The 27966-nt window shown below is 39.1% G+C and overlaps 1 protein-coding gene across 7 annotated transcripts in view; it reads right to left on the reverse strand.

Annotated features, from left to right (window-relative positions):
• The window catches only part of LOC133560314 (neurexin-2-like), a 1077892-nt gene that overhangs the window by 731186 nt on the left and 318740 nt on the right, over window positions 1-27966 (reverse strand). For 6 of the 7 annotated variants that reach the window (XM_061912740.1, XM_061912739.1, XM_061912736.1 and 3 more), the window contains one exon: window positions 16888-16917. The exons of the other annotated variant lie outside the window; for it this stretch is intronic. In XM_061912740.1, coding sequence (XP_061768724.1) covers window positions 16888-16917 — 30 coding nt within the window. The remainder of the gene's footprint in view (window positions 1-16887; window positions 16918-27966) is intronic. 7 annotated transcript variants of the gene reach the window in all.

Raw genomic sequence — 27966 nt, forward strand, 5'->3', positions numbered from 1 at the left:
GTAGTGTAATGCCCGCAGCTAAAAGCAACTTGCTTGAGAACGTATAATCAAATGTTACGATATAGTCATTTTCTATATGGCACAGAGACAAACCCGCGATATATCGTGTATCGATATATCGCCCAGCCCTATATCAAATCTTTAAAAAGTTCAATACTTTGTATCACATATATGTATATTGCATAGATTCATTACATAGTGAAATATTACAAGCCTTCAATTTATGCACTTTGAATGATTATGGCTTTTGGATGACGAAAACCCAAAATTGTATATAGTTTAGTTTATCTCAGAAAATTAAATACGACCAATTACTGTTGTATATATGTTATAGACATATTATATCTGTATATATTGTATACTGTACACATGATAAGTATATATTGTATATATTTGCAGATATGTTATATTTTACATTGCTATACCTAGTCTATTTATACCTGCATTGTCCTTTCCATCCTTACACTTTCCATCATTATAACTAAGCTACTGTGTTGAACAATTTCCCTTGTGGATCATTAAAGTTTGTCTAAGTCTAAGTCTTACTGTACAAACAAGAATCCCGGGCTTCAGAAAAGTATGTTTATTTCTATGCATTTAAGTGGTTTGCATTAATGACTATATCAATACAACATGGCGCCGAGGCCATCAGCCTGTGGCACTGCTCAGGTGAAATAAAACCCAGGTTGCTTTGATAGCAACCTTCAGATCATCTGCAGATTGGCTACTGTTTTTTTCATCTTCCTCTTACCAACACCACGCATTTCTCTCAAGTTTGGGTCAGGCAAATTTGCTGGCCACTCAAGCACAGTAAAACAATGATCTGAGAATCATGCAGCTTTAGATCTGTCTGGCTTTTTGGGGTTTTTAAGCAAGTGGTGACGGAAAAGTTACCACAGGGATAACTAACAAGCATTCATAGCGACATCACTTCGATGTTGGCTCTTCCTATCAATGTGGAGGTGGAAAGTCCTGGTGCCAACAATTAAGGCATGATATTTATGAAGATTTTTAGCAGAATAAAGAATGAAGTTCTGTAAAAATTCCTGTTTGATGGCCGTGATAATTATGGACCTCAATGAACAAAGTGGACCAATACCAGCGGGTGAGATGCTTTGTAGGTTGCTCATGACATTTCCTCTGGTTCAGGGGTGGCTTGACATGAAGATTTCCAACGTTTTTAGAAGTCTAGGATTGGTTTGTGGGTACAGTGCCACTTAATGCACTGAATTCAGGCTCAGTCCAACTTATTCCTTCCACTCAATTTTCTATGAAAAGGCTTGGGAACAGCAATCAGTGAACAGCCAGCTTTTTCATGACCTTGTGTGGCTTGTGTGCCTCCTTTTGCGGGCTGTCAATAGGCCCTTTTAACGGAACTCTTTCAGGAACTTTCCCATTTACCCGGGTAAATAAAGTTCCCTTTGTGTTTCCACCAAAATCTACCTCTGTAAAATTAGTTCTTCAGGAGCTATTTTGTAGTTACTGCCTGAGACTTTGGGAAGGTTCCTAGAACATATGGGGGCCGGGCCGTGCTGATGACCAATGATTGATTGAACACAGTTGGGGGCGTTTCTCCAACTTATTTTTCAAACACATAACCGCCATTATGGAGTCTGCGAGGACGACTCGTTAATTAGCCAGGTCTTGTGTAATTCTGTTACAACATACTTGACAATTGAGAGAATGAAGAACGAAAGAAACTTTCGACTTCTGTGGGGGAGCTGTGTGCTGAAGAACGCTGAGTGAACCTTTATTGCGGTGTTTTTACTCAGCCATTGTGTTTAAACTTCCTTCAGTATAATCTTGTTTATAATTTTTACCAACTTTAGGTGGTGACTTGTCCAGGGTGTACCCCGCCTTCCGCCCTAATGCAGCTGAGATAAGCTCAAGCGACCTCAAATGGGACAAGCGGTACAAAATGGATGGATGGACGGCCTTTTCATACCCAAAGCTCTTTTTAAAAGTATTTACAGAGGAAAATTAAGTATTAAGCCAGACTTCGAAATGGCGACCTCAGCTCCTTACTACTGTGACTTTGTTGAATAATGTGAAATAAAGGAGGCAGTAAAAGAGTCGAACAAAGGTAAATCACATCAAATGTTCACTATTTACTGTTAATGGTTGCTGTAAAAACAGTCAGTGACATGCCATTTCTTAGTTATTAGCCTTAACCCGAGTGAACCGAATGCTAATGCTAACAAGTAAACACTAAATCCGATGTGTTTGTGTTGTCGCCGTTGTATAAAGACTGACGATTAGTATTTATATATTATTATTTACAGCTGAAATGGACCATAAGGACTCGCTTGAACCTCATGAATTCATCATTTACTGAGACTCTCGGATTGTTGCGAACTTAGGACAAAAGCCTGACTTTTTATGAACAAATCAGTACAGTTTGCTTTTAAATCATATTGTTTTGTTTAATATTGCTTTGTATTTCATTTACTTACACTTTTGTAAAATAAATATGACCTAATATGTTCTGTTTATTTACAGAGTAGAAATTTACCAAACCACTCCTAAAATTACATTGGACTGATTTCTATAAGTCACTCTGGACTGTGAAATGTGGTAGAAACACAAACAATACATCTCAACAGGAAACTTTAGGTCCAGGAACCTTTCCAGTTGACCTATGAAATCACACCAAAACAAGGCATTGTTGAGGCTTCCTCACTAGACGCTCTTTTATGATTCCAGGAATGGAAGAGGCAACAGCCCAGTTCTTGTTGTACCTAATGATCTCAGTAATAGCCGCACAGATTACAAATGTTATGTCTCTAACGGCTATACTAATGAAAAATGGCAGACGGCACAAAAAATTCCCAAGATGGGGCCAAAAACATGACACTATTATCAAGAAGGTACTCCAAAAGTTGCTGGATGCGGTCCAAAGCAAAGATTGGTGGGAGAGAGTTGTTTTCAAGGAATTTTCGGACGAGGAACGAAAAAAAAAAATAATTAAAAATATCTCAGGGTTAATTCAATAAGCTCTTTTGATCGACGGAAGGTGTTTTCAGGGTGAAAGAAATGTTGTTCCCCAACCCCGCTTCAAATGAGGGTTGCTATTACTATGTACAACAGGGGTGTCAAACTCAAATACAGAGTGGGCCAAAATTCTAAACTGAACAAAGCCGCGGGCCAAAGTTGAACAACTTAACCTTTTAATAGGGACCCAAACAAGTTTTGCATTAAATACTGAAAAAGCAAGACTTATATAACTTTATAGTGACATGCAAAATCGAGTTTTGTTGGTAGCGGGGGTGTATATTGTAGCGTCCCGGAAGAGTTAGTGCTGCAAGGGGTTCTGGGTATTTTTTTTGTTGTGTTTATGTTGTGTTACGGTGCGGATGTCATTCTTGTTTGGTGTGGGTTCACAGTGTGACCTGTATGGCTGTTGACCAGGAATGCCTTGCATTCACTTGTGTGTGTGTAGAAGCCGCATATATTACGTGACTGGGCCGGCACGCTGTTTGTATGGAGGAAAAGCCGACGTGACGACAGGTTGTAGACGATGCTAAAAGCAGTACCTTTAAGGCACGCCCCCAATATTGTTGTCCGGGTGGAAATTCGGGAGAATGGTTGCCTCGGGAGATTTTCGGGGGGGGCACTGAAATTCGGGATTCTCCTGGAAAAATCGGGAGGGTTGGCAAGTATGAGAATTAGCGTTGAATGCGGTGATACAGCAGCACTGCCACTGTATAATACCGGCGGGCCAGCTCTAATGTTAATGTATTATTGCCTCAAGGGGCCAAATGAAATTACACGGCGGGCCAAATTTGGCCCGCGGGCCAGAGTTTGACACCCATGATGTACAAGCTTGGCAGTTGTGTGGAATACAGGGTTATTGCTAATCAGTTTGGAGTGCACAAATGCAGTGAAAGTAACCACGTTCTTCTTTGCCTTGTGATAAACATGATTCATTCTCTTCCATCTCAAAAGTATTGATCTGGATCCATTCTTCATTTCCTTGGCTGCCTTTTTAAAAAAAATATCTTTCTTTTTTTTCTCTTATCAATGCACTTCAAAATTACCAGTTTTTTTTCATTTGTTCAACAAATATACAGTCTCTTTGTAATTTCAGTTGTTACTTGTTTTGATTAAATGTAATCCGCTTCAGGATTACATTTCGCGTTTAGACTGGCGCATGCGCAATACGAAGACAGCACACACAGATCTGGTTTTCAATCGGATAATCGGTGTGTTAGTCCGATTATTCAATACCAAAACACGATCAGATTAAGGTGTATCTATGGGTTGAAGGATTCTTATTTTGAGCCAACATTTTGAAGAAATCAGACTATTTCAGTGAATTGGAACTTTTTCACTGACAGAGCCTATCTTCTTCACCAATTTATCAGTGTGTGTGGCGTCTTTTGTCTTCCCTCAGCACTCTAGTGCATAGAGGAGGGCACTCGCTACCACAGACTGGTAAAATACTTCCAGCAACTAGTTGGAGATGTGAAAGGACGCCAGCTTCCTAAGGAAGAAAATGGTCTTGCCCTTGTCTGCACAGAGCATCTGTGATGGCATTCAGTTTATCATCATTTAGCACTCCCAGGTATTTGTAGGTGTTACCGTTAATGAGAACCGGTTGTGGGTGTGTTATAGTTCTGATTTCCCTGGTCTTGGAGGTGTCAAGGATTACGTGGTACGTGTTGCACCAAGTGTCATCTGTGGTCCCCTCCACGGTTTCTCATTACGCCCGATGGGTTGAGTTTTTTCTTGCCCTGAAGTGGGATCTGAGCTGAGAATGTCGCCGTGGCTCGTGCAGCCCTTTGAAACACTTGTGATTAAAGACTATATAAATAAAGTTTAATTGAGTGATTGAGAGTTGTACTGAAAGTTCGAACTTTAGAAGATAAACAGGACTGTAGAAAGAGACCACAGTCCCCAGTCGTACTGAGGTCTGCTGTTCAGGTAGTCTACTTCCATGTCACCATGTGTGATCTAAGTTGCATCGCTGGAAGTTTTGCCCTGAGGAACAAAGACTGAATGGTGTTCAATGCACTGGAGAAATCCAAGAATGTTCTCCTCACAGCACCACTGCTTTTGTCCAGGTGAAAAAGAGATTGATGGAGTAAGAAAATTAAGGCATACTCAACTCCCATTTTATCCCAATACACAAAATACAAAGGATCGAGTGCGTAGTGAGTCTATGGCTTCAGGTGATTAAGCAGAAGTCCTTCTATCATCCTCATCAGACACAACGTCAGGCCGACAGGCTTCAGTCAGTCAGCTCACCAGGATATGCTGTCTTAGGGACTGTAACAATACAGGAAGGCTTCCACAGCTGCAGGACCCTCCACTGCTCCAAGTACAGATTCATGATGTGCATGCAGCCTAGATATGGGTTCTTCACTTCATCAGGTAAACAAAGTACCCCATTGATGCGGGACTTTACTCTCGGAGGTTGTAAAGTTCACTTGAATAGAGCCTCTCTGCGTGGAGGAGTCTATATCCATGAGATAGAGTAAATAACTTGCGAGGCCAGATCGTAATCAGAAGTAAGAGGAAAAGTATGTGAACAAACAAATCTGCTCGATAGGCAGCCTCTCTCACCGGAGCTGGAAGTGCAGTTAGACCGACATCAGTACTAGAAGCAAATTCATCAACTCCTTTTAAACAAACCAAATGTGATGTGTGAACTGATCCCTAATATTAATATTACTTTTGTATGTTTTACGTTGACTTATGACATGTTGGGTTTCTAATTTCATTCTCTCACTTCTTCATTCTAACCAGCTGCGACTACACAAAGTCTGAGTCTAAATCAACTGCCCTCAGTGAGCTCGGTGCCAGATGGCTATCTTGACCCAGACCTAGTCTATTTCACTGCGGGTTAGATACAGATCAGGCTCAATATTCCCTTCATTTTCCTTGCAGTATCTTCAAGGAGATCTACATTAGACCTGCCAGGAGACAATCTCCCAGGACAAGCTTAATTTGATTCTCGCTACACAACATGCTGGCCTCCATGAGTTGAGCTTGTGGCGTCATTTGCATGGAAACCAAATGGGTCGTGAGTAAAACGGATGAACGAACCCTGCATCTAAAAATCCTAGCAGTTTATATCCATGACGTTGTATTTGTTGTATTCTATTATATGATATCATTGGAGAGTTCATGGATTAACACATTAATCAATGCCAAACGAGCTGCAGGGCAGTCATAAAAGGCGCACCTCAGAGACCTCTAAACTTGGTGTATAATATCCCAGCGTACACTATACACCTGACTCGGCATATTTATTTGACTACATGCACCCAAAGGCTTCTTGATTTGATAAACCTGCACAATCTAATTGTTTACAGGGGCTTAGAACCGTGAGTAGGCTTAAGTAAATTAATTATCTTTTTTAGCAACATAACAGCAGAAAATAATGAACACATGCTCTGAATATGTTCCAAAACAGCCACAATAATGAATAATAATAATGGATTAGATTTATATCGCGCTTTTCTATAGTTGGATACTCAAAGCGCTCACAGAGAAGTGGGAACCCATCATTCATTCACACCTGGTGGTGGTAAGCTACATCTGTAACCACAGCTGCCCTGGGGTAGACTGATGGAAGCGTGGCTGCCAGTTTGCGCCTACGGCCCCTCCGACCACCACCAATCATTCATTCATCATTCATTCTCCAGTGTGAGCGACACCGGGGGCAAGGGTGAAGTGTCCTGCCCAAAGACACAACGCCAGCGAATTGGATGTCAATAGGTGGGAAGCGAACCTGCAACCCTCAGGTTTCTGGCGCGGCTGCTCTACCCACTACGCCATGCCACACCCAAATTGTTGAATTCCCATCTCCAATGCTCACTTTGAGGACAAATATGAATTAGATAGCTTAAATGTCTATAACAATATGTACACTTTATATGCAATTTAGAATTGTTACAGTGAATCATATACAAAAATAGAGAAGGGATTTTTTTTGTTTTTTTTGTGGAAATATACAGCATTTTACATAATCTGCTACATGCCAAGCAAGCACCACAGCGTGTGGCATTTTAAGCGGCCTCTTGGACAGCGAGATACAGATCAGCAGGGACTGAGGCCTGGGGTTCGTCCTTGCATTGGCACTGAAGGACAGCCATAGCTTCAAGGAGATTTGACATTGATCTTTTTATGTGACGGCCGGCGCACCCGCCTGTGATCATTAAATGCGGCCTTAGCCTTTGTTTAATACGCCGCTACCTCGAGTCACATGCATGTGCACACACAGAGGGCATACAAAGAACAGAAGCCATTAGGAAGGGGAAAAAAAGCAGGTAATTCGCTAACATGTCAAACGTTCTAAATAGGTTTATTGATTTTTCCCTTTTTGTTCCATCCACATGGGAGCAAACCATATTAATCTTGGAAACAAGGTGATCAATATAAATGGCTGGCTGGGCAATGTTTGATGAATAATCAGCTACTTGCCTTTATCGCCTTTAATTGTATTTGCATGAACCCATTATCCAACTTACTTGCCTCGCGTTTTCTGTGTAATTTTAGTAAATTAAAAACGACGAGATGACTTTCAAAGCTTGGCTGGTGTTGCTTACGTTATAAAGAACACGTGTTGGTTCAAGACTGCTGATCAATGATGTCCTAATGTCGGATTTGTTTACATCCATTTGATACTTTCTATTATGTGGCTCTGTGCTTGGCAGTCTACAACAGTGGTTCTCAACCTTTTTTCAGTGATGTACCCCCTGTGAACATTTTTTTTAAATTCAAGGACCCCCTAAGCGTAGCAAAGCATTTTTGGTTGAAAAAAAGAGATAAAGAAGTAAAATACAGCACTATGTCATCAGTTTCTGATTGATTAAGTTGTATAACAGTGCAAAATATTGCTCATTTGTAGTGGTCTTTCTTTAACTATTTGGAAACAAAGGTATAAACTATACAAGTGATTCAATTATGAATAAAGATTTCCACACATAGAAGTAATCATCAACTTAAAGTGCCCTCTTTTGGGATTGTAATAGAGATCCATCTGGATTTCTTCACAAAAAAAGAAATCTTTAACATCAATATTTATGGAACATGTCCACAAAAAATCTAGCCGTCAACACTGAATATTGCATTGTTGCATTTATTTTCACAATATGAACTTACATTCATATTTTGTTGAAGTATTATTCACTAAATATATTTATAAAGGATTTTTAATTGTTGCTAGTTTTAGAATATTTTTTGAAAAATCTCACGTACCCCTCGGCATGCCTTCAAGTACCCCTAGGGGTACGCGTACCCCCATTTGAGAACCACCGGTCTACAACATTGCATGTCTAACAGTATGTGGTTTGGCTGCACAATTAATACCATTTTAATCACAATGAAGAATTTGGAGATAAAATACGGTCGATCGTCGGTGATATTACCATGTAAAAAACATTCATATCAAATCAAGCACTTTAACAACCACCGTGGAAGAGAACAGTTACATTAAGCGAGCTCCCAACCGCAACGGAGGCTTTTGTGTAGGAGCACAAAACTCCATCACCATACCGAACTGAAACATTACCATTATAGTCTGCATGTTCTCCCCGTGACTGCGTGGGTTCCTCCCACCTCTAAAGACATGCACCTGGGGAGAGGTTGATTTGCAACACTAAATTGGCCCTAGTGTGTGAATGTGAGTGTGAATCTTGTCTGTTTATCTGTGTTGGCCCTGTGATGAGGTGGCGACTTGTCCTGGGTGTACCTCGCCTTCCGCCAGAATGCAGCTGGGATAAGCTCCAGCACCCCCGCAACCTCTAAAAGGGAAAAGCGGTAGAGGATGGATGGATGGGTGGTATTTCACTTGCTTCACCTTCGTGAAGTATCAGTGTGCATTTAAAACCGCACTGCTGTTATTAGATTGCGACTGGTGTTGACAATATTAGACACAGGTGCATTTGTTCCACCCAAAAATTTAGAGCGAAGGAGACAAATATCCTTCTCTAATGACTCAGAGTGTTATGGACAGGAATAAAAAATATGTGAAACATGTGAAAGGAATGTTGACACAGTTTGTTTATAACCTCTTGCTGCTTGTATTCCGGGATGGTCAGTCGTTCAGTATTTAATTGCCAACATTGTCAGTGTTCCCAAACACAAACACGAGATAAACATTTTGTCATCTCATTGAAGTGAACCCAGAATGTGAAGCAACAGCATGTTGAGTTGTCAGTGAGGCACACAGCCAGATGTGGGAGGTATTACTCCTATTTATTTTTGTTGGCCAAACTGTTACACTGATAGTGTTGTTGCAGAAGACCAAAGCATATTTATTAGACTATCTTCATTGGCAAAATGGTTTTGTCCTTAAAACTGATGAGAAAAAGTAAATATTGTTTTTTCTAAATTATTATTATTATTTTATTTTTCATATCATGAAGTGATTTCTTTAAAAACGCTCCATGTGACATAGCATTTTTGTAAATGTTTTGTGTGTACAATTTATGGAGGTTAAATTGCGTCTTTATTACGAAAACTTTTTTTTTGACCCTGAATTTACGTAACTGAATTTTTTGCATTTGAATTTTGTGAACTATTTTTTACATGAAATTATGCTGACAATTTAATTGAAAAAAAAAAGTGTTTTAGAACCTTGATTTAACCAGATAAGAAACCCATTGAGATCAAGATCTCTTTCACAAGGGTGACCTGGCCAAGAGGTCAACAGCACATGTCACAGAGCAGTTTCAAAAAAGTGATACATTAAGACATACATTTTAAAATACATAAAAGAGAACTGTAAAACAATAGAGATTTACACCTTTTAAAAACACAGGCACTGAGCAAAAGTCTCTTGCTCTCTGTCCCTCAGGACAGAATGGAATTAGTTCAGTGAGTTTCAGTTTCGTCTGCAATGCATTCCATGCCATAGGGGCAGCAATGCCAAAAACTCTTTTGCCAAATTCAGTCCGTACATGGGGAACAGTTAAAACATACAAATTGTTAGAACGTAATGCATAACAGCTGTTTTTTCTTTATAACAAAGTACACAGGTATGGAGGTATTAAACCTAAAAGAGCTTTATAAATGATGGTCAGCCAATGTGTGTATCTGCGTGCACTCAATGAAGATAAGTCTGACTTCATATACAGTTGACAGTGGTGGGTGAGACTATGACAGCCAGTAACAAATCTTAGTGCTGAGTGAAAAACAGTGTCCAAGCACTGGAGGTATTTAAATGAGGCACTAAAATAAAGCACATCTCGATAATCAATTACGGGCAAAATAGTCGCTGTCACCCAAGAAATTTGGTGCAGAAAAATGTAGTGTTTTAAATTTCAATGCGGAAAAATTCAGTGTAAAAGAAATCAGTGTATAAACATTGTAAATATTCATTGTAAAAAAAAATTGTGTAAAACAATTGATTGTAAAACAAATTGGCGTATAAAAATGTGTAAAAAAACTAAACATTCCATACATTTTCTACCACTTGTCCCTTTCGGAGTCACAGGGGGGGCTGGAGCCTATCCCAGCTGCACTCGGGTGGAAGGCATGGCACATATACTTTGTGTATAAAAATTAAATGTCGAAAAATTTGCTGCTTCAAAAAGCTAGACTCAATTCCGGTAGATTAAAACTGAATAAACCGATCATGTCTCAAAACCAGCCAATGACGTGTCAACTTTGAAGTCACGTGACGCAGGTCTTGCAAAACAGCATAAAAAAGGCAGTTAACTGGGCTACATAATACAACATAATTACTATTTCAATGTGGCCCACTGAATATTTTTTTTTTCTCTTTTATATTGTTATTTATTCAGTCATTGGCCAACAAAATAAACAAACCGTTTTACATAAACAAACAGTTGTACATTCATAAATTGAAAATGCTGCAGACCGAAAAGGTTTAGGCTGATGTTGGACACTTCAAAAGTTGATATTTTCAAACTGTAGATATGATTCCAATGGTTAAATTCTTCTTTTTTGAGTGACATACGTGTCGTCATGTGTAGCTAAACTGACTCTGATACACAACGTGACTAGCAGATGGTGCTGCAGATGATGTTTAGGCAAACGTAACAAAGAAGACATGTTTGAATGCATTCATAGAGGGAGGAATACATGATTGAGTGTAAGCCCGTTGTTCACAAGATGAAGATTGGTCATTAACAGATGACCAGAGGAACAGTGATATTACAGAATATTGAGTAAGTGGATGTTTTTTTAGCGTTTTGCCTTTATCTTTCAATGGGTTTGTTGTTCTTGCTTATTTATAAAAGAAGTCGATCAAGGAGGTGGTCTACAGTAGAGGAGCAACGTTGATATATTTTGAATATTTAGTGTTTTATTGTTCATAGTTAATATTGTAAATCCCACATTATGTATGTTCATGTACATTTGAGTGTATTTTTCAGTAAAAAAAAAAAATAAACAAAACCTCAAAAAGGCAATTAACTTCAAAATGTAACTTTTAAATGTTTTGTAACCTTGTGTAAGGGTTGGTCGAAAAAGGTTGGTCATGTACTCTTTAACAGTAATTTCCTTCAAAAAATGGGTGCTGCTAGATATTGAGTTATTAATAGTACACAATTTCATGGTAAAATAAAGTATTGTATATTGGCAGGAAAAAGCGTCATCTCCGTGATAGAATGTGTTGCTCCGTGTTTTGTGACTGCTTTATAGTAACATCCAGGAACAAGTAATGTAGCCTTACATTGTGATGAGAATTTGACAAGATTTCCCCGGTTCCGATTCCACTTTCGATTCTGCTTAACAATTTGGCTCTTATTGGTTCTTTAATATTTTCTTATTTAGACAAAAACAGAACTAAAAGTTGAATTAGCAAATAAATGTTTTTTTTGTATATGCAAGGTGAAACTAATATGTGATAGGCTCATAACATGCAACTCAACATATTCCAAGTAGGGCTGGGCGATATATCGATATATACGATATATCGCGGGTTTGTCTCTGTGCGATATAGAAAATGACTATATCGTAATATTCGAGTATACGTTGTCACGCAGGACTTTTAGCTGCGAACGTACACTTCAGGCTCTCCTCGCTCTTTCCTGTGTCTCCTCGCAGACAAACAGCCGCACATTTGTCACAAACTGTCACGTCACATACACGCCCTTGCAGGGCAGAGAGCTAGCGGCGTGGCTAACGTTAGCTGCTAACGTAGCCGTACGAGAGAAAGATGCTGCGGATCTGGTAACAAATGAAGGAAGACTTAATTCCCAAGAAAAACAGCAGGGTTTCCATCGTCTGGCGGTGGTTCGGCTTCAAGTGGGAATATGTCGTACAGACAACCGTAATTTGTCAAGTGCGGGGGGAAAAAGTGTTGCTATAAAAAGTAGCATTACTGCTAATATGTAGTATCATTTGAAAAGTCACTTGCTAGAGAATGAAGAGAATTTCATAACCTTAGTAACTAACATACCACATAGTGAAGGATGAATACTATTTGATTTCCTATTATGCAGCTCATTTTTATTTGACACTTAAAATGTCTCTGACAATCTTGCAATTTAAGTTTTGGAAATGACTTGAATGTTTGTGCCATTGCTTAATAACTTTAATAAATATACCTTTGGTCAATTGACTTAGTTGTGATTTCCCTCTCTGCATGAAAGTTTAAAAGTAGCATATATGAATGCAGTATGAAGAAGAATGTTTTAAAGTATACACATAGAATCATCATACTGCTGTAATTATATGCATCAAGTGTTCATTCAAGGCCAAGGCAAAATATCGTAATATATATCGTATATCGCGATATGGCCTTAAAATATTGCGATATTAAAAAAAGGCAATATCGCCCAGCCATAATTCCAAGTCTTGTTTTGGTATCATTTTGATGTGTATGGCTTTTAGTACAACTTATAAAAACGTTGAATCAAAAAACTGCAAAATATGAACATTACATTTTTGTAAAATAAATGCTTGACATATCTCAGTTTGCATAAGTTATAATCACAATTGAAGTTGAATTGTTGATATGAATTGACCTTTACATGTTATTCAAATTGCTTGAGTTTCACTTGTGTAAAGAAAAAGACAGATTGAAAATGTGGTTGGAGAAAAACATGCAACTTTTCTCTGACTAAAATGGAACATTCAACTCATGGAAATCTGGGGCCTTGTGGCAAATGGGTGCTCTGTGAATGTGAAGAAGCGCGAGGTATACGTGAACCAGAGATAGGACTCACTGCCCTCCACGGAACTAGTCAGAATATGTCTCTTGTCATGCTCATCTAAATGGGAAGGCATTCATTTCAATTTCACAGGCAATAACGCTAACGTTATAGGCAGTGTTAGTACCTAGCATTTACGCCAGATGAATGCTGGGATGAGATTGGCACAGGTCAAAATACAGATATTCATTTATAGTTTTTGCATGCTGTGTGTTCAAATGTTTCAACATATTTCTCACATGTCCTCCTTTTGATGAAATAGCAACCTTGTAATGATTACAAATAGCGCTGTTGCAATCTTTTCTTGTAAAATTAAACCAAACTTTGGAGCGCTTGTTCCGCCTGTCCACCATTTTGCTGTCTGATTTCACAAAGCATGTCATTCCCACCCACTGGCATCCTCAAGGAAATTGAGAAATTGGCAAAAGATTTCAAGGAACTGATACACTAAGAACCAGTTCTGACCAAGATTACTGTAACATATTATGTCCGGGCCTCCTTATGTCTAGCATTAAAAGATTACAGTTGGTACAAAATGCGGCTGCTAGACTTTTGACAAGAACAAGAAAGTTTGATCATATTATGCCTGTACTGGCTCATCTGCACTGGCTTCCTGTGCACTTAAGATGTGACTTTAAGGTTTTACTACTTAAGTATGTATAAAATACTACACGGTCTAGCTCCATCCCATCTTGCTGATTGTATTGTACCATATGTCCCGACAAGAAATCCGCGTTATAAAAACTCTTGTTTATTAGAGATTCCTAGAGCCCCAAATAAGTCTATTCGGGCACCAGTACTCTGGAAGAAGGACACCAATTGTTTAAGCTTTTCAGGTGGAACTCTTTCCCATTCTTGCTTGATGTACATCTTAAGTTGTTTAACAGTCCAGGATATCCGTTGTCATAATTTAGGCTTCACAACGCGCCAAACATTTTCAATGGGAGTAAGGTCTGTACTACAGGCAGGCCAGTCTCGTACCCACATGATTTTAGTATGAAGCCACGCTGTTGTAACATGTGGCTTGGCATTGTTTGCTGAAATTGGCAGGGGCGTCCATGAAAAAAACTTTGCTTGGATGGCAACACAGTGACACAGGGGTTAGTGTATGTGCCTAACAATACGAAGGTCCTGAGTTGTCCTGAGTTCAATCCCGGGATTGGGATCTTTCTGTTTGGATTTTTTATGTTCTCCCCGTGACTGCGTGGAGTCCCTCCGGGTACTCCAGCTTCCTCCCACTTCCAAAGACATGCACCTGGGGATAGGTTGATTGGCAACACTAAATTGGCCCTAGTGTGTGAATGGGAATGGGAATGTGAATGTTGTCTGTCTATCTGTGTTGGCCCTGCGATAAAGTGGTGACTTGTCCAGGGTGTACGCCGCCTTCCACCCGAATGCAGCTGAGATAGGCTCCAGCGACCCCCCGCGACCCCGAACGGGACAAGCGGTCAAAAATGGATGGATGGATGGATGGATGGAAGGCAACATACAGTATGTTGCTCCGAAACCTGTATGCACCTTTCAGCATTGTTGGTGCCTTCACAGATGTTTAAGTTACCCATGCCTTGGGCACTAATACACCCCCATACCATCACAGATGCTGGCTTTTGAACTTTGTGCCCACTACAATCCAGATGGTTCTTTTTCTCTTTGGTCCGGAGGACACAACGCCCAGAATTTCCAAAAACAATTTGAAATGTGGACTCGTCAGGCCACTTTTCCACTTTGCATCAGTCCGTCTTAGATGAGCTTGGGTCCAGCAAAGCCGGCAGCGTTTCTGGGTGTTGTCGATAAATGGCTTTTGCGTTGCATAGTAGAGTTTTAACTTGCACTTACAGATGTAGTGAATGAGTGTTCTGAAGTGTTCTTGAGCCCAGGTGGTGATATCCTTTACACACTGATTTTGGTTTTTGATGCGGTACCGCCTGGGGGATTTAAGGTCACGGGCATTGCCGCTTACATGCAGAGATGGTGAAATCCCTAAATTCCTTGCAATAGCTCCTTGAGAAATGTTATTAAACTGTTCGACAATTTGCTGACGCATTTGTTCACAAAGTGCTGAACCTCACCCCATCCTTGTTTGTGAACGACTGAGCATTTCCTGGAAGCTGCTTTTATACCCAATCATGGCACTCACCTGTTCCCAATTAGCCTTTTCACCGGTGGGATGTTCCAAATAAGTGTTTGATGAGCATTCCTCAACTTTCTCAGTATTTTTTGCCACTTGTGCTAGCTTTTTTTAAACATGTTGCATGCATCAAATACCAAATGAGCTAATATTTGCAAAAAAATAAAGTTTACCAGTTTGAACCCTAAGTATATTGTCTTTTCAGTGTATTGAATTGAATATAGGTTGAAAAGGATTTGCAAATAATTGTATTCTATTTCTATTTACGATTTACACAACGTGCTAACTTCACTGGTTTTGAGTTTTGTATACCTTCTCTGTGATTATATCCAGACTTCTTATATCTGTTGGATATTGTAATTACTGCTCCAAGTGGTGGATTAGTGTATTGGTTAATATTCAAGTGATAGAATGTAAATGGAGTATTGTTGGCACTTTTTGAATGATTAGCTATTGGATTTTATGGGCGAGATACTAGCGCTCCCATTTGCTTCGATGTAAGCGACCTTTTATTTACTTTTATGTAATATTTAGAATGCATAAAAAAAATAATCAGTAGTCATGTCTTTTGTAATGATTGTGAACAATGCGCGAAACTCCCAAAACAGTGCACTTCCCCTTAAAGCCTGCATGAAACTTGAAGCATTTTTTTTTTAAGTATTATTATCCTATAGCGGCAAAGGTCAGAACATTCACTGGCTCCTGCACTTGTTCACTCCTTTTTGAATTTATGAACTTTGCTTCGACACTGTTTTTTTTCCCCCCTTGCGGACGATCTGAGTGGGCAGCCAGCGGCAGAGAAAGGTCAACAAATGAAGAGAACATAGCTGTAAGAGGAAGACAGCCCTCTCTTGGAGGCCAGCGGCATAGAAAGGTCAGCCAATAGAGAGAAGGTATACAGTCACTGTGACAGTGTCAGCAATGGGATACACCTTTTTTAAAGTACATAGCATAATAAGATAACCATGTAGAATAAAAGGATTTGAACACGTGGGGGAAATAGCAAGCTGTAGTGCACAACATAAATGTGTGTTGTGAATAAAAACACAGCTCAAAGAAGCATCAACAATAGAATTCCAGCAGCTGTAATGTACGCTCGAAAGGTAGCCCTTTAAATATATCAAATTGCCAAACAATAGGAATGTCAGCAGAGGGGTGATGAAAAAACTCTGCACATTCCAAACAAACACACCTTGAAGTGTTGGTGAATGAGTGTGGATAGCTTTAACCAGCAAATACATTGCCAATAAAATCATAGCTTTTTTGTCTAAGAGTGTTAGCAGAAGAGCGTTACCTTCAGGGTGAAGTCATCGGGGTCAAAGGTGGTCAGAGGTGAAGGTCCAGGACGTGAGGCATAGGACAGGACAGAGGGTGGGACACACATTGGTGGTCACAGCGGAACAACACAAAGACATGGTACGAAGGAGAGGTCGGAGAAAAAATAAAAATGAGATGTCAGGAGCAGTTGTATGAGGTGGGTGAAATAAGGATTTGGATTTGAATGGCACAGAGGAAATATAAGAAGAGGAAAAACATGTTGCTAAGGGCTGCTGGGGGCAAAGAATCAGATCCTTGAAAAAGAAGGAAGAAGGAAAAAGAGAACCCAAAAGAAAAAGAGTGAAACCATACCTTGGTCGTTTAACGTCAGGTGCGCCAGACCTTGAAAGGGAAAGAATAGACAAAAAGAACATAAAGAGGAAGAAAAAAGAAGGTCATAAAAGGCACGGGAAGAACCAAAGCATTGTCACAACGTTGGACTGCAGTTTGTGACAGACATCCTGGGGCAGACTTGGATGTCAGAGTTCAACTTAAAAAGAGAAAAAGAAAGAGAGAGATTGAGAGATAAACAGATAGAGAGTACAAACAAAAACAAGCAAACATTTTTTGAGTGAAGTGTGTGAAGGGTTTAGAAAAAAAAAGCATTTTTATTCGGCGCAATACCCGAAGGCCATTGCTCTCACAAATGCTTTTTTTTCCCCCTCTGGAGTACTAATGGAACACAGAGAAAACTGTTTGGCAAGAAAAACTTCAGCTAAATTCTCCCTAGCAAGAATCAACTTGTCGAAAAAAACAAAAACACGAATAAAAAAACTTCAGGCAAGATTTCCCACAAGGAAGGCCAGATGTGCTATCTGTGGAAGTCAAAGATTATTCAAACACAGATAAAAGCCGCATCCTAAAATACTCACGTGGCTTACTGTAGGCTACGCATCTGACCAGAACTGCAAGATAACAGATGACTGAAGTTTCTATGAACTTCGACAACAAACCTAGCAATGCTTGGGGGGATTAAAAATTACAGTAACAGAGCCAAACTTAACCTCCAGGTTCTCAACGGACAGAAAAAGACCACAGAACCCCTACAACAGTAGGGAGATCACAAAGAAGATGTCTAAAGATCAATAATTATTGTACCACAGGTCGTCACCATATCTGAATTAACTAAGGCTAAGCTATGTGAGTTAATTTTGCAGACAACTGTCCAAAAGCAGGGGCTGAATAGTTGCAACTGCACAAGACCATCGGGGGAAAATGCCATTGGAGGAGGGGATGGGGGGGAAGCAAAGTGCTTACGGCAGAAGGAGCCTGTCTGGAGGATTCATTTCTAGGAAGCAAACATTAAAAGTTAGCCAACCAAAAGCAGTTCCCAAAAACCAATCAATTGGCTTTGACTGCAGGCAGGACATACTTTCAAGAGCTGATCCAACCGGAAGTACCAACAAGTCAACTCCATTTAAGTGAACCTGTCTCAACGTGATCGATACACTTTCAAACGTAAGAGCAACAAGTTAATCAAAGTCCTCGATGGATGGTCAGGGCATTCTCTAGTCCGCCCTTAAAGGTGTACTGCACTTGTTTTCAAATGTGGCCTACCATTCACAATCACTATGAGAGACAAGACGACCAATGTATTTACAATGGAACCAATGGGAGGTCCTCCCATAAAGCCCTCTCAATAACCATCCAAAAACAGCAACAAGTCTCCATTTGTATTTTGTGATTTAAATATACAAACCAAGTATTCACCATGAATTGATTTACGTGGACCACGACTTGAACAAGTTGAAAAACTTATTCGGGTGTTACCATTTAGTGGTCAATTGTACGGAATATGTACTGTACTGTGCAATCTACTAATAAAAGTTTCAATCAATCAATCAATCAATCAATCAATATTAGTAATATTATCGTTTTCAGCGCTAACACAGACAAATTATTTGCAGTGGCGCCGTGATTAGAGGGGGCTAACTAGCTTAAGTGGCTATGTTGACATCATCAGCTGTTGAGCGGATTTTTTGCCTCCCAGCTCATAAACGTTTACCATAAATAATGTCTTTCACCTGGATAGTAGAAGGATGAGGACATACTCCGACGAGTTGGTCAACTTTGGCATACAATATAGATCTGGAAATGGCTAAAAAGACACAAAAAGACGCTTGGTCTACGCTTGGTTCCACTCTTTTGTTTGCGAGAATTAAGAGTGAGAGCAGACATTGTACAGTAAGTGGTGTTTTATTATGTTTGTTGGCTCTCATGAAGTCTGCAGCAAATAATAATCAGTGATGCTGTCAAGGGAAAAGACAAATGTCATGATGCGTTTTTTAAATTAATGTGCTGCTGTATGCTTAAATTGAGCAAAATGTGTATATATTACGTATTAGGTAAAGTAAGTACATTTTATTTATAAAGCGCTTTTCACAGAAAAAACATCAGTGAATTAAAATAACAATTCAATTAAAATAACAGGGGCAACATCATAAAAAGGATAAAAAGTGGATGTTTTGTCAAGCACTTTATAGGCGGAATAGAGCAACTCCCGTAGGATCCATTGTAAGCGGACTTTTGATCGCACTTATTTACGATTTAGAATGCATAAAAATAGAAAAAAAACATGTCTGTTTGTCTTACATACAAATTGTGAATGATGTGCTAAATTCCCCACTCCCCAAAAAATGCAGTTCCCCTGAAATACCCAGGAAATATTTTTTTAGAGTGCTAGATCCAGATACTATTGCAATTTTAGACGAAATAGTGTAATGAGTAGTTTTTGTTGAGCAGTATTAACACACAAACTTAGCCTTGTATATCAGCTTAGGGGTACAAAAGCTCCAATGACTCATACTGTCTTATTTTCATAGAATACAGCAATTCCAGGTTCTAAGAAATTTTCAACCGGGGTATTTTTATTCATCTATTGGCGTTCCGGTTTCCTGTTTGCTCTATACAAGGGGTCCAATTATTCTTACAGCGCCAACCTCTGTTTTGTTTCCTTTTTCATAATCCATTAGGTAGATAAGGCGAAGACTCCTGCAACCATACAGAGACGCATCGTCTCTGCAAACCAAAACCGGTGAAATCCTCCAACCTACATTCAGCAGGGAAACAGTGGGTATAGAAATTGACAGCACGAGAAGGCAAATACAGAAAACAATACAATATGCAAAAGAAAAAGTACGGCTGAGGGCATGAAACCAGCGGGTTCTTACATTTAGACGCCAAGCCAAATATGCACTATTTTTGGAATTGTGCCTATCATTCAAGATCCTTATGTGAGAAAATAATATGTGTTTGTATTTGTTGTGCATTCTGACTAGTGAAATGGGGGTTAGATGTGTTTTGCCTATAAAGCCCTCTAAAAAAAACATCCAAAACGTTGTACATACTTGCAATACAATAACAGAAAGATCCATAATTCCATGTAATATTCACCCCAATTTTAGTCATTTTGAGCATTGCCAGAACTTTTTTTGAGCGCATTGATTTCACAGAGCACATTGCAACATTCGCTATTCCTTTTAACAATTATTGATCATGGCAGACTTCATGAGAGCCAGCGAAGACTACTTTGGTACAAAGAATGATCCAGAAATGTGTATTTTGAGCTTTAATATACAGAGGATAAGCAACAAGTGTGAGAAGATGTGTGCTAAGCATATTCAGCTATAGTGAAACACGAAGCATCATGTAGCAGAGGTGCTATGGGTTAAACAACAAATACAAACTACGAACATAATAAAAAAGTCACTTACTGTACAATGTCTGCTCTCGCTGGGATGTCGACTGATCGGATGTTTACCTATTAGCACAATACTTGTGTTTCCCATTTGGATAAGGAATTTATCATAATTCTCACTCCTCATGTAAAAAATGCTGGGAGCAAATGAGCATCATGCCGTGTCTTCCTAGCGAAGTCTTCGGGGCTAAGTTGAATTTAAAAAATGACCAACTTCACGGATATTGGCCACAACTTTCTACTATACAGGTGTGGGGCATGAGTTATAATCTAACACAAACGTTTCCCACTTCAGAGTCAATGCAGCAGCTCTGTAGATCAAGAGCTGCAGTAGCTATATTTCCTTTGTCATCAAGGTGCCGTGTTCCAAAAAATAGTTACTCAGCGTTAGCTCTCATAATAGCAATGTCGTTAATACTTGGATAATGTGCAGGTCACGACATGTAAATCGAGAATAGTTGGCAGGTTTTGGATGTTCCCATTGTTTATAACACAAAAATAAAGATATATGTGTTCTTGTCTTGCATAAAAAGAGTGAATTTTTTGCAAAATTCCACATTTATAACTGTACTTGCGTCAAAACTTGCTCGAGCGCACAGCAGGAATCTGGGCAAGTGTAGGAAAAAAAGCTGAATGCGTGAGGGAAGAGGTTCGGAGAGAGGAAGAGAGGGGGCGCAAGAGAGCGCATCGGTCTGACTAAGCAGAAAGCAGTAATTATTAAGTGTTAATAGGAATAATAGCATTTGTGCACTGAATACATTTTTCTTAGCTCAAGCATTTTTATTCTTCGCTTAATTGTGATTTACTTTCAAAATGAAATGCTCAAAAAAGTAAAGGGAACACTAAAATGAATGAATGAATGAATGAATGAAATATTCTGTCTAATACTTTGTTATTTACATGGTTGAATGTACTGACAACAAAATCACATTTTATCAATGGAAATCAAATGTAGTAACCCATGGAGGTCCATACTTGGAGTCACACTCAAAATTAAAGTGGAAAAACACATTAAAGCCTGTCTATTCCATCTGCAAAACAGCATGTGAAATAAATGTCAATCCGTGTTGCATCTGAAGTGGACAGTTGGATTTCACAGAGTTGTGACTGACTTGGAGTTTCATTTTGTTGTTTAAGGGTTCCCTATATATTTTTGAGCAGTGCATAATGTATGTGCTTGAAAAATATATTTTTTCTGTCCTCAAAATCTGCCCTTGCGACCTAAAAGTTAAACACAAATATATTTACATCCCACCTCAGCAGACGATGGCATAAAGCAGTGGTTCTCAACCTTTTTTCAGTGATGTACCCCCTGTGAATTTTTTTTTAATTCAAGTACCCCCTAATCAGAGTTAAGCATTTTTGGTTGAACAAAAAAGATGAAGTAAAATACAGGACTATGTCATCAGTTTCTGATTTATTAAATTGTGTAACAGTGCAAAATATTGCTCATTTGTAGTGGTCTTTTTTTAACTTTTTGGCAAAAAAGATAAAAAAATAACTAAAAACTTGTTGAAAAATAAACAAATGATTCAATTATAAATAACGATTTCTACACATAGAAGTAATCATCAACTTAAAGTGCCCTCTTTGTGGATTGTAATAGACATCCCTCTGGATTCATGAACTTAATTCTAAATATTTCTTCACAAAAAAAGAAAATCTTCAACATCAATATTTATGGAACATGTCCACAGAGATCTAGCTGTCAAAACTGAATATTGCATTGTTGCATTTCTTTTCACAGTTTATGAACTTACATTCATATTCCGTTAAAGTATTATTCAATAAACATATTTATAAAGGATTTTTGAATTGTTGCTATTTTTCGAATATTTAAAAAGAAATCTCACGTACCCCTTAGCATGCCTTCAAGTAGCCCCGGGGGTACGCGTACCCCCATTTGAGAACCACTGGCATGGAGCACCGCAGTGGCCACAGCGTTGTAAGTGTTGAAATGGGGTTTTTGTTTGTTGTCTGTAGGTTTGTTAAAGATAAACTGATGCGACCGGATATCCGGTTCGAGAAGTAAGCGGTTCGACTACGTCGGTTACAGCCCACAAATAAGAAATCTGTTGACGTTTTTTATACTTAAAACGACAAGCGAGCCAGGGTTGGCCGTGAAAAGAGTCACTGGCTTGTTACAGATGACCAGAGACGAGAATAGATGGAGATACATGGATGGACTGGATGTCGCGCAAGACTACTAATCAATAGATAGTTTATCTTTAAAACAACGCGAGAGTCACGGCTGCCTGCCAAATAATTATCAACAAGATATAGTATGTGACTCCAACACCGCGGAGGGTCTCAGTGCTGTGCCGAGCGTCAATATTGCATCATCTCAAGGAATGGCGGCTCAGACAGATTCTCAGTTTCTCTTTTTTGAATTTTATAAAATGCAATGTTGTCGTACAATGGGCTCATTATCTGTGTCTCGCACACTTTACCGGAAACCTTTCACCTCCAAAACACAGATCACTTCCCATCATAGTGCCGCACTTCAGTCAACCCTGTGACTACTTGGGATGTACACCAAATTCCGTTGTTTTTAGGTACCGCTTCCTAATTGGGTCGGGTCCAAGCGGACCGTTAAAATAATTCTGGACGAATGATACTGCTTTGGGTATTTTTTTTTTCTATCCAGCTGACCGTCGTAATTATGACATGTGCGCGATGTCACATTCATTCAGATGCTGCTGCAAAACACCCTGCTTAACTGCTTACCCACCAAATATGCTAATTGATTCTATTGATTTATATGATACATTTGATATTATATGAATTATGATATTGTATACAATACCGTTAAAAAAAGACTGTGCTCTTCCTACATGTATATTATGCCAGCTCTGTGTAATTGTAATAAATAAGTCTATGTGGTCTTTACAAGATGATGCCATAACTGCATTGCACCTTGCCCAATCAAACATATTTGACTTGTTTAAGACTTAAAGGCCTACTGAAATGAGATTTTCTTATTCAAACGGGGATAGCAGATCCATTCTATGTGTCATACTTGATCATTACGCGATATTGCCATATTTTTGCTGTAAGGATTTAGTAGAGAACATCGACGATAAAGTTCGCAACTTTTGGTCGCTAATAAAAAAGCCTTGCCTTTACCGGAAGTAGCAGACGATGTGCGCGTGACGTCACGAGTTGTAGAGCTCCTCACATTCTCACATTGTTTATAATCATAGCCTCCAGCAGCAAGAGCTATTCGGACCGAGAAAGCGACAATTTCCCCATTGATTTGAGCGAGGATGAACGATTTGTGGATGAGGAAAGTAAGAGTTAAGCACAAAAAAAAAAAAAAGAAAAGAAAAGGCGATGGCTCCAGGCGGCGGCAGTGGGACCGTTTCAGATGTAATTAGACACATTTACTAGGATAATTCTGAAAGATCCCTTATCTGCTTTTTGTTTTAATAGTGTTTTAGTGAGATTGTAAAGTCATTCCTGAAAGTCGGATGGCTGCGGTGAGCGCCAGTGTCTCTGAGAGAAGCCGAGGAGCCAAGATCACAGCTGCTTTTTTGAGCTGCAGGAGGAGGTCCCATAATCCACTGAAGTCTCAGTTAAGAGCAGATTTAACATCACAATTTTATTATCCAAAAACTTGCTGGTTGACGTAGAGAAACATGTTCCCTTGACCGCTCTGTGTTAACGCTTCACAACAAACAAAGAAACACCGGCTGTGTTTCGGTGCTAAAGGCAGCTGCAATCCACCGCTTTCCACCAACAGCATTATACTTTATAGTCTCCATTATCAATTGAACAAATTGCAAAAGATTCAGCAACACACTTGTCCAAATTACTGTGTGATTATGCGATGAAAAGAGACGACTTTTAGCCGTGTGTGGTGCTGGGCTAATATGTCTGCTACAACCCGAGACGTCACAAACACGCGTCATCAAGGCCGTATTGGCATGTATTGCAATGTTAAGATTTCATCATTGATGTACAAACTATCGGACTGCGTGGTCGGTAGTACCCACCTAATATGCTAATTGATTCTATTGATTTATATGATATATTTGATATTATATGAATTATATTATTTACAATACCATTAAAAAGGACTGTGCTCTTCCTACATGTATATTATTGCCAGCTCTGCGTAATTGTAATAATTAAGTCTATGTGGTCTTTACAAGATGATGCCATAACTGCATTGCACCTTGCCCATGTAAACATATTTGACTTGTTTAAGACTTAAAAAGTAGCTGTTGATAAAAGATTTTCCTGTTGTGAGATGTTACAAGATGTTAACCTCTTGTGCCATTAAAAACTGTAAACATATGTTTTATCTTTTTTTTTACATAAATTAGATATAGAACCGATAAATACTGGTATTGATAAGGAATATGGATAAGGGTATCGTATCGATACAATCCTAGCGATATACATCTCTAGTGACGACACTGACTTTACTCGTAGCAAAGACATACATTTAACATGTGACATGTGTTTGCCTTTTTACTTTAACATCAATGGGGATATATGTAGTGTTAAAAAAAACCTGAATGCATTTCACTTTTTGGATTTTATATTTGAAGATGAATGTGCCAATGGGTGTTCTCATTCTTTAGGTTAAAGAGAAGACATGTGGCCTCCCATCTGAGTAGTTTTATCAGTTCATGCTCATAAACTGAGCTTGGACACATCTCGTCCTCACTATTTATCCTCTAACATAAGGAGTGTATGCACAGGAAGGAAAATAATATGTCTGTTAACAAATATTCACCATAGAATCAAACTGTTCATACACCATATTGAATCTTTTTAAATCGTTCATACACTAAATCGAATCGTATGAAATCATTCGGTTTTATACATAAATTGTTTTTGTTCTGATGCGAATCGAATCGCCCATCACAAAGACTTTAATCCCTAGTTGTCTGTCTATGCATGATGCAATCGTATGTACAGTACGCAACATGTATTCTTTATTGCTATTTTGGGGGTTTTTTCATTGTTTTTCGCTTGAATAGTGACTAAGTACTATCTATCTATCTATCTGACATGGCTACTGGTTGCATCGGTACTGTGCCCCTTTGATGTATTTGTATGTCCTTGCGTTCTGCAATGTTCCCCTTTTGTTTTCATACCAAGATGGCACTGTGCTCTCTCTCATAGTTGTTGCATTATTCTTTGTTTCTTGCATTGAACAAAGAAAGCACAGTCTACTAGATCAAAAACCTTGTGTGTTAAACATATTTGGCATTAAATCTGATTCTGATTTGAGACACCTTAGGATGCTTTGCAACCTGTGCAAGGCTTGTTTTAAAGTTTTGTGCAAGAACAAACATTTAAACGATTATCCCTTAGTGTTGCTTGGGTATTATTCAACTTCTTCCTAGCAAAAAGTACAAATTCCAATGCATGCAGAATTTGAGGGTCTAGATTTTTTTAAGAGAATTTTACACAGTATAGAAGCAACACTGAACAGGGACAGCATGTTCGTCAATGACCTTGCCAAGTGTTGCATCTCGATGTCCCCCAGATGTAAAGACTTAATAATGAGCTACTCAGCTGCAATACACACACTAACAGATGTTGCAAAAACAATGCATTCTCGTTACAAACTCATCACTTTTATCCCTCCTCCTCCACCTGTCCTTCTGCTCCCTCCGTCTGCATCATCATCTATCGAGTGGACACATGGACCATGACTGGGGTGTGTTTACTCCTCAAGCCCCCTATGGTGATGGGATGGCGTGTTAAATAGCATTATCCTCTACGGGCTCTTTGCAGCATATGGCCACCACACTTTACACACTCGTGCTAAGTCTTCCTCTTTATGCCACAATGATGCGATGACAACCCCTGCGGGGAAACATTCATTATGTATACCAACATTCAAAGCATGGCCAAAAGGCCAGAAACATCAAGTGGAAGTTTGTAGAAGTCATATAGAATAAAACAAGGGGGATAAAAAGAAAGGTTGTTGCACCCTTGGTGTGTGTTATAAAAGTGAACACCGTCTACAAATCACTGGCTTTTACTCAGCCCGGGCACTGTTAAAGTTTCACTGTGTAATCATTGCAGTATGTCTCACGTAACCCAAAGGTGCTGGCATGACTGGCCCGCCATTTGTAAGACATATGTTGAAACACAGCTCTGATTGAAAGTGAATACAAATTCCTTTCTCAGCGGACTCATTCATATTGCATATGGTGTCTTTTCACGGCTTAAGTAATATGGAGACTGGTTGAATTTAAAGTGCTGTAATAATTCAAAAGGACGAGACAGTGAGAGGTGAAATATTGAGAATTATAGAATGGTGTTAAAGGCCTCTACAGCTGTCAGATTTTCAATTATTAACAGTGAGTATGCTCAATTGCAAAAATTATATTCTTTCATTCACAAATGTCCACATTTTCCAATGGTAATTACATAGGGCCTGATCTACTAAGCTCCAAATAAGTGCTAAACAGCGTGTGCAAATGACAAAATTGCATGGTCTATTTATGGCCGTGTTGTGGATCTACTAAGACCCCACGCTCAATTGTTAAGTACAAGAGTGGTGCAGACCGCACTTTTTAAATGAGGATTTTGCGTGAACTACTGTCTGTCAGCATAGGGACAATACTTTCTCTCCACATTTATGGCACCATATGCTCCAACCCGTGGGTTTTGTCATGTTGTTAACATGCAGCACACAAATATAATATATGCCACATTTTCTAAGCTGTATACCTAGTTTTAGCATAACAAATGTGCGCTCAGGGAGGCAGCGGCATTGTGATGGTGCGTCTGGAATGAGCGAAATGCATATTGCAAAACTTTTTTTTCACATAGAAAAGTGATATATTTTTGAAAAAAAAAACACCATTAAAAAATGACAAGACACCATGATCAATTGAATGTGTTTTAATCAGCCCCCCCCCCAAGCCTATAAGTCTATTTTTGTTTTGTTTTTGAAAGTGCAAACCTCTTAGCACCGACAAAGAGATGGAATATTATCTCTCAATCCCCTTTTTTTCATTCTAGATGTGCTAAACATAGATGTAAAACAGTGGCTGCAGAAGAATTTTAATCTTGATTGATCACATTGCGAGGAGCACTAAATGATAATTTTTTTATCTCCTCCTCCCAGTATTGGTGTTCCTGTGATCAGCATATGCCTGTATTCTGCATTTTCATGAAGACAAGCACGCTGAATGAATTGCACATCCCTAGCACACAAGCCGAGTAGATTAGCTTTACATGCGTTATGAAGTTTGCACATGTTTTAATACACACAAACTGTAGTAGTTCAGGCCCTTAGTGTTTTATTTGTGTACAATTAACAGTAACAATAAGTGCTGTCATTTATAATATAAGATATCACAGCAAAACACACCACACAATCAAGCATTATGTTAAACAAACACCAAAACCTAGCATATTTGTCATTTGAGAGGTACAATTTTCAATGTATCGCTGCTATTGGGTCTAATTAAATTGTGCATGTGTACCCAATAGGGTTGTAAATTGGGTTGTATGATTTACAGGTATTAGTATAGTACTGCGGTACTAATGAATCACTTTCGGTACGATACGGTATCTGAAAGGTACCAGTCCCGTAGCCTCCCGCGCCCGCCGAGAAGTCACGTTGTGACATTGCTGGTTTAGGAGCAGAGGATCGTGTTCGGCGGCACACAATCACTTACAAGCAGACATGCGTGCGTGTGTGTGTGTGTGTGTCTCGT

Source organism: Nerophis ophidion, linkage group LG10, assembly GCF_033978795.1.
Source record: "Nerophis ophidion isolate RoL-2023_Sa linkage group LG10, RoL_Noph_v1.0, whole genome shotgun sequence".
Lineage (NCBI taxonomy): Eukaryota > Metazoa > Chordata > Actinopteri > Syngnathiformes > Syngnathidae > Nerophis > Nerophis ophidion.